Raw genomic sequence first — 8,469 nt, forward strand, 5'->3', positions numbered from 1 at the left:
TTTTTGGAAATGATTGATCATATTAATCAAAGATGACTATAAAATTATGCACGTCTTGATTCAGTTGTCATGTTTGAGCCTTGTTGCAATATAGATAGCATCCTAATGTCATGTTTTGGGAAGACACAACATTTCAATGTATGAGGGTAATAGCAACTTAGTAGGCTCATGGTACATTTACAATTTAGAAAGATCTTATGCAAGGAGCAAATGGAAATAATTTTTGTTAATGAGTTTCTCCTTGGATGTTCGTATCTTTCAACAATGCATAAAGTAACCATGATGCCTTAAGACCACATATTTGTTTCTTTCTATACGAGTGTCTTTAATGACCATATTATATCCCATTAAACAAATGAGTTGGAATACTTAAAAGTTTTGCATGACAGTAAAGGAAGGGATTTTGGTTTCCTTTATGCTCTATGATGAATAACCTTTTCTAGTAGTAAGTACGATAAATGAGTATATATCATATATGGAGCATAGATCGTGACAAGCTTATTGTCAACTCATTTTTCTCAACTAATCCATTAAGGATGTATTATAGACATCATTGGAGTTATACGTTATAGTTTTATTATCAATTACAAAATGTAAAAAATAAATAATTATGACATAGCTTTGATTTCCTTTACATGATACAACAGATATTCCACACTTATGTTTCATTTTGGCAGCCCTTGAATGTGGCAAGTGATAATGAAAAAGAAGACGTTTCATGCTTATTAAGTTGGTGTGGCTAAGAAAGATTAAAAGCAAGAAAGATAAGTTTCTTGGATGATAAAATTGATTTAAATATTACAAAACATATGAATACTTATAAAAGTGGTGAGATTACAAGTGGGAGAGATAGCAATAGCTCACCACTCTTTATGAGGCATTTCTTTTATGTAGGATAGAGGCTCAGGGGGGTCACTCATCATATGTAACCCTATCACGTGAGTTCAATAGAAGGATTTTTTTTATTTCTAAAATTTACAGAAATAAATATACATAAGGGACTATTTTAAATAGTTTTGGAAAAAATTTACAGATTTGTATAGAAAAGGGGTACATTTTATTCATGAAATTTTTTACAGATAAGGGACTTTAAATATAGGCCTTGAACGCATGTGATATAGAGGGTTTATACATAGTGACCCCCCTGAGGATAGAGGGGCTAGTAGATGTGCATGATTGCACGTTTTAATGTCCTTAATTGTAAACCTTTTTAAATTTGGAAGCACATGCATGATGACATTATAACTATTAACTTTAGCACATTTGAGATGAATTTATAAATTGCCCAAAGTCGGGCTGCTATGAACCTTTTTAAATTTGAGAGCACATCCATGATGACAATATAAATGTTAAATTTAGCACATTTTGAGATGAAATTTTAAAGTGCCCAAACTTGAAGTGCTACTAATCTATGTATCTTTGAGTGTTATGCCATTGCATCCCAAAGAACCTTTCAAAGGAATCCAAGTGCCATTCATGCTCATGAGGTTCTCAAATGACTGTCTCAAGAGCAACTACTTCGATCCTTCGTGGTTCCATATATCTGTTGACACTTGCAAGCCCGTCCAAGTTGTCGCCAACATCAATCGTCTTCCATGGCATCTCCTTTTAATCCTGGTTGGAGGCTCCCAACTTTGAGTTGTGTATCTTTTTTTTCCCAGAGAATTTGAGTTGTGTAGCTAGGTTAGGTAGACCAAAGTAGTTTGAGGCAACATTGGTTTTGCAGGCTTTCTCGGATTCAAGTATGCTTTCAACCACTCGTTGCACTATCCAAAGATAGTTTAATACACCTCATGCGTGGTGTTATTAAACTCTTTTAATTCTTGCCAACTCTTACCTACCTTTGGATAGGAAAACAAATACAAAGATAGACCAACCCTGTAGGTCACTTTTAAACAAATTAGATGGAGCTATATCTTCGTGGCTTAAGATCATAGAAACTTGAGCACGTGCTTCTCAGCCACGACACAGTGTGGAGTGGAATGAAGGAATGAAACACATGGGAGGATTGTGGGAGAGGATATGGCTCTTTGGGTTTTAAACATAAAACAACGATGCATCTCCCAACATTCAAAGGGGGAGGATATGGTTGTGTGGGTTTCAAACATAAAACAACTTATGCATTTCCCACCATGCGTCTAGAAAAGAACTTGTTGTTTCTTTGAATCTCGTGGGGGTGACACAATCAAGTGTATCGCAGCCATGCAGTTTCCATTAGAAAAACAGAACTGCGTGGAAATGATGATGCCATTTAAAGTGTGAGAAAAATTGAAGAAATGTCCATGGAGGAACAGAGATAAAGATTGAAATCAAAATGATTTGAAATTCATCGTCTTGGAAATGATTTTGTTGTGATAAAGGTTTGAGATCAAAAACATGAGTATTGACTCTTGTCTTGGCTTACAATCCACGGCGCTGTAGCCTGTCCTGTCTTCTCGCGCACATGCTTATCTGCTGCCAGGCTCCAGCTCCTCTTTTATAGATTCGTCGTGCTGCCAGCTGCAATTGTGGTCCAACTTCCTCCTCCTTTCCTCCCTCTGCAATCTGCCCGTGAGATTTCCTCCTAACTACTACGTGAATTCATGACGCTCTCGTCACGAGTTTTTGCGTGACTATTTCGTGCTCTGGTGAGGCGTATTGTAGACGATCATTGTCTTCCTTCTCTTGTCTTCTAGCTCGTTCTGCTATGCGTCCTTCCAGAACTGCTGGTTCCTCTCATGGTAGGAACATGAAGGTTAACGTAGAGTTTTCAGGTGAGAGGAATGAAGGAGACAGAATTGTAGAAATTCTTAAGATCGACCCCTCAAGCGCCAGTTCCGACAGCGGCAGCATCCGCTACAGATCTCCATTCGCCCCAGATGTGGGAGGCACACGAAGCTTCGACATGGGCAGCTATCGCTCTGCCGAACCTAATTCCACTCCCTTCGGACAGAAGTCCCCTGCGTCGAAGGAAGCTAAACGCCGGAGCAGGAGAGAGGAGCTAGAATTGGAGAGGACGGCTGCTCCGGAGAAGGATCTGACGTTGTTCGCCCTGAGATTGGCCGTGCTGGAGAAGATTGCGAGTAATGTCGGCACTCTGGGATTCATCTGGGCTACCGTGGTTATTCTGGGTGGATACGCAATCACGCTGAAAGAAATAGATTTCTGGTTTGTGACCGTCATATTGGTCACCGAGGGAGCCAGGATCTTTAGCCGAAGTCACGAGCTGGAGTGGCAGCATATGGATACAGGTACAGCGAGCACCATCTCTCGAGCCTACCAAATAGGTTCAGATGCCATTTTCAAAAGCACCCGCGTTGTACGCAGAGCGCTCTCTACGTTAGTGAGCCCAGTAGGTGGGGGTTCGAAGGTTTTGGAGCAACTTCACACTTCCGATGGCGTCGATCTTGATTCCGGGATAAATATTCAACCTACCAGGCTCAGAAGGACCTGGTCCAGCTCCCGCGTGCCTCTGGTGCCCTTCATGCGCTGGATCTTTAGAGCCAAACACATAAGTAAAATTCTTGACTGGATGCAGCTGATATCCGCAATGTTGAGCATAGGTCTGTCTATTTACCGTCTGAGCAAGCACGATTTCACCAAGGCCAGTGAAACAGATACACAAAGTAATCACACTTCTGCCCTATTTGTGTTCTACGGCCTCACAGCCTTCGAGGCTCTGGTGTTTCTCTTTGAGAGAACTTATTGGCAATATGAAACATCAGTGAAAAAGTTGCTCGTCCAGGTGAACCGAAGATGTGGGTTATCTAAGGAGGATATCGGCACGACGCGACGCTTCTTCTATGATGTGTATGCCAAGAGCCTGAAGGAGAGTATCTTCGAGGGTGTGAAAATGGACCTGGTAGATTACAGTTTGACATGGCTGCAATCCGATATCGCCACTGAGCAATTGGGCGGGCTGCGTGTTCTGTTGACATTTTCTAGCAAACCAGAATTCGCGGAGGACACACTGAGGACTGTTGGCGTGAGGCAAGGGACTGTGGAGCGGCTGTTGGACATGGTCACTTGGAAAAATTTGGAGGAGCAGGAGATCAGAACAACAGCAGCGCAACTGTTGACCAAGCTAGTGAAGTACAATCGCAACAGCATTCGAATGGCAGCGATTCCTGGCTCCATCGAGGGAATTTTCAGCATGCTCGCGCACGAAGGCTCGTCGAGCATCAACGACAGGGGTCTAGACTCGCGAGTATACATCCAACAAGGAGGTTCGGCACCGATCGCGGCTCAGAATATAGCAACACACATCGTGGGTTTGCGCATTCTCAAGAATTTAGCCAAAGATCCACTCAACTGCGCCAAGATCGGCACGACGCGAGGACTATTGTCGACGGTGATCAGCTTCACGGACACAACCCACGAAATGCTACGAAATGCGGAGGAGCCGGAGCACAGGATAGTCCTAGTGAAGAAAGCACTGGAGCTACTGAATCTACTGGCGGGAGCGACTGGGTTTTCGGGGAAGATGCTGAGGCAGGATATATCCAAGGTGGTGTATACGATCCCGAATCTGAGAAACATTTTGGAGTATGGGGAGATGCACATGATGCTACAAGAGCTAGCAGCTGAGATTTTATCGAGCTTGGCGATGGACGACGAGGTGAGGGACATGATAGGGAGGACTGGGGGAGTGATGAGAAATCTAACGGCGCTCTTTCTGAAAGAGAGGGTGGACGGGGACAGGAAGCAGGTGAAGCTCGCAATGAAAGCAGGACAGGTCTTAACTTTATTAGCATTGAAGAACGAGCAAAATTGTGTGAGAATGCTAAGGTTGAAGGTTAAGGGGGGAGGAAGGGTTGTGGAGGAGGAAGCAGAAGAGGAGGTTGAGGAGGAAGACGGAGGAGAGGATCTTGTGGGAGCCTTGATTGGGCTTGTGGGCAACTGGGAGCTTGGGGATGTTGCCACCACCTTGCTTAGGAGCTTCTGTGCCTACATCAAGAATCAACACCACAACACTTGCAAGGCCAGAATTGCAGCCAGCACTCCTGAGGTCAGTAACCACACTCACTCATCTTCTTCCCTTCTCTTGCATCTTCTTCTTCTTCTTCTTCTTCATTCTTCACTTGTCACTCCAATCCATTATGAGGTTTTCCCTTACCTCGAGCATGAATATCAATCTCTTTTTCCCACCACAACTAGATGTTTGTTCACCTTGCCTCATAGCACAATCAATATTCAAAGCTTTATCAATTATATTGGATATTTTCCCTTTCAGTGCATTGCAATTTTGATTCAAGCTGTTGGGAGTATGGGATTTATGTTGCCTTAATCTCAAGGTTTCAATTCCCATACCACACACAAAACTAGTATCCATTCCCATGAAAGTCACTCAATCTCACACATTCAGTGCAACAAGTTGCTTTGGCCTATTTAAAAACCTACACTTTGCTTAACAACTACTGTCCAAGACTTATTTTGTAACATGAGCTTTCCATCAAATGGCTCCCTGCTATTGTAGGTCGCCATTTGAGGTTGACCTAGGTCCTTACGTCCCTCCCCTTTCTCATTGTGAGCATTTTCTTCTTATCCATGAACAAGGGAAGTGCATTTGCTTCTCTTTTTTGAATAGATATTAGGGAGGCCCTTCCCAGTTCAAAAGAGAGTATCAAGTTTATACGTTTTTGGGAGGCCCTTCTTCCCACTTGCAAAGAAAGTATCAAAAGTTTATATGTTTTTTCACTTGTGAACTTCTTTCTTGAAATATAAATTGTCTTTAAGCATTTCTTATGTATGGGTTTGTGGCCATCTTAGAATATTAAGTAGTGCTTTAGATGAATCTCTCCATAATTTGAAGTTAATGGTATTTTGTCTTAAAAGGGTTTTGAATTCCATTTATCGAGCTAAGATTCATATTTCCCAACTAGGGGGTTTTTGTATTTTTTTTCAAAATGGTTTTTCATAATGCTCACGTTTGTTCACGAGTCAATTAATGAATCTTGCATTTGAACCTTGTGGGAGTAGATGTATGTCAAGAAAAGATGTAGTTATTGTCAAATGAGCTAGCCTCAAATCTCTATCACTCATGTAACACTTTAATTTGTGGATTTTTTAATAGCAACCCATCTTGTTCCCTTTCTGTCAAGATGATGCATCACTTTTCTTTTGTAACTGGTCTTTTTTTTTAAGGCATGACCAACCCTCTAATATATCTGGCATTTTATTTATTTATTAAAAAAAAACAAAACAAAGATGATGCATCACTTTTGATGATAAAGAATTAATGTGGTAGAGCTTGCAACAACGGCCTCCTCGTGGTAATGAGGGAAGGGAAAGCATGGAGTCTCCCTCATACAATAGTCACATTTTGATAACCAATAATTGATGTGGTAGAGCATAGAACAACACCCTTGTAGGAAGTAAAGAAAGGGAAGGCATGGAGTCACCCTCACAAAATAGTCATTTAAAAGTATTGGACTTCCTTTCCAATACATTGACAAGGTGAAAGGTAAGGAGGGGCAACGAGTGAAGAGTAAGAGAGAGAGTGTGCAAGAGACTTTTTCTTTTAAGACTTTTAATAGGTTGGACAAAGAGAGCTATTTTTTGTTTGGATATGTTTATATATAAATTTTGAAACATTGGGACGATTGTTTTATTAGTACTGCCTCCAAGTAGATGTAGTGTAATAATGAGAATTGGGACTCTTTTGTGTATTTCCGAGTGTAATTTTTGAGTTGTGTGTCAAATTGCCAATAATATTATGGAGATTATCTTTCAAAAATTAGCTTTTAATAGCCCAACACTTCACAAAAATTGTGTGGTTTCTCTTTTACATCCAAAAGTGCTTGTTTTTACCACTATACTAGGAGGTAGTGTCCACATGCACTTGTATACTCTTGTCCTTTTTTCTAATAATGACACACCCACCCCATACTCACTCACTTGTTGGTCCCATCGAGAGGCATAATGGCCTTGGATTGGTAGGCATAAGGTCCATAGTTGTGATTAAGTCATGCACAGCACACACACGCACCCAACCACAAAGCTTGGACACTAAGCCCCACCCTCCAAGATTTGACTTTGCGACTTGACGATGAAAAGAGTTGAAATAGCAAAGGCAACTTAGGCGGTTTGTGTGTTTACTATGTTTGTGTCCCTTAGGAAGACTCTTGTTTTTTTTGTCAACATAGGCACAGGCAGTGTGCCCCTCGTAGATGCTCTGTGGGGAGGGAAGGAGAGTTGCATTTTTGTCATAATATGTTGTGCACACACACTCTCTCTCTCTCCCCCTTTCCATTTTCTTCCCCCTCCCCCCTCCCTCCCGAGTAGTAAAGGCACTCCTTCTCTACCTCCCTCCCGCTCCAACCCATAGTAAAGGCAATGCTCTCGCTTGTTATGCAATTTTGATATTGGTTGAAATAGCTAGGGGGGGGTTGGGTGCTGCAAGCATTCGATAGTCTCTAGAAGCCATCATGGTGGGGAGAGAGAGAGAGTTAAGATTTTCCAAATGAGGTATGAATACGTATGTATGTATGTATGTATGTATGTGTGCAGGTGTTGAAGGTGGTGATGGAGAGGACGGGGAGGGCGCAGGAGGCGGCGCTAGGATTGGCGGCCAAAACGGTAGAGGAGCTCACTCCACAAGAACTCGAAGACATCTTCACTTCCCCCGACGACGACACCACCACCACCCCCCTCACCCAACACGCCCTCGTCTCTCGCATCGCCAGCGTCCTCGATCGCTACCCCTCCCCCTCCACTCAACTCCCCCGTATCCGTCGCTTCTGCCTCGAGCTCTCCATCGCCCTCGCCCACCCCTCTTCCTCCCCCTTCCTCCCTGCCTTCCGTGCCCACAACTTCCGTTACCTCCTCCGTCGCGTCGCCGACTCCGTCTCTGAACTCGAAAATTACGCTACCTTCTCCGGCGCTGTCGGCATCACGCCCCACTCCGTCCCCATGATCGACCTCGTCGAAGACGCCATGACCAAACTCCGCCTTCGATCTAGGTCCGTTTACTCACATCTATGATCCCCATTCCCCCCCTCCTGCCCCCCCTGAATTTTTCGATTTCCGCCGTCGCCCACCGCCTGGTCTGCCCCTCAGGATCTCTTCCACAGCCTTGGGCCTACCACCTTCTCCCCTCCTTCGTGCTCTATACGCTAAGCATTGCGCAATCCCGTACCTCCTCACCGTCCCTTGTTACATACAAACATTGATTTCTGACAAATAAAGAGTCATCCCATCGTGTGCAACACTCCTTCCGCCATCGCACGTTCTCCCACGTGGTGCATCCTCTTCAGACTTCAACCCAATCTCGTCGCTACTAAAAACTGAGTCAATCTCCAACGAAGAGAGACGCATCAAGGTGGTGATGACAAACCGTACAGCAGTTCGCCCATTTTACCAATATTCGTCACAATCTTTCTCCAATAAAAAAACGAAGGCAAAAGAAGTTTATTTCGGTACAGACTATCTTGATTCTTGACATACTCATTTTGAAACATGTATATATTGTCCAATACAGGTAGAGAATTA

The 8,469-nt window shown here is 43.2% G+C and overlaps 1 protein-coding gene across 1 annotated transcript; it reads left to right on the plus strand.

The window, feature by feature from the left end:
- Nucleotides 1–2,477: 2,477 nt before the first annotated feature.
- On the plus strand, nucleotides 2,478–8,469 carry LOC147887647 (uncharacterized). The gene is made up of 2 exons (XM_087393629.1): nucleotides 2,478–4,987; nucleotides 7,489–8,469. Exons 1-2 carry the CDS (start codon nucleotides 2,687–2,689, stop codon nucleotides 7,960–7,962), a joined length of 2,775 nt encoding a protein of 924 aa, XP_087249755.1. The 5' UTR covers nucleotides 2,478–2,686; the 3' UTR covers nucleotides 7,963–8,469.

The sequence above is a fragment of the Dipteris shenzhenensis genome, chromosome 22, assembly GCF_047967505.1.
Source record: "Dipteris shenzhenensis isolate YYH24624 ecotype China chromosome 22, Dip_SZ_1.0, whole genome shotgun sequence".
NCBI classification, from domain to species: Eukaryota; Viridiplantae; Streptophyta; class Polypodiopsida; order Gleicheniales; family Dipteridaceae; genus Dipteris; species Dipteris shenzhenensis.

Bases quoted from the DNA above. Each gene is read 5' to 3' on its own strand.
- LOC147887647 (XM_087393629.1), top strand. From the start codon at position 2,687: ATGCGTCCTTCCAGAACTGCTGGTTCCTCTCATGGTAGGAACATGAAG. The intron at 4,988-7,488 runs GTCAGTAACCAC...GTATGTGTGCAG, and splicing joins TTGCAGCCAGCACTCCTGAG to GTGTTGAAGGTGGTGATGGA.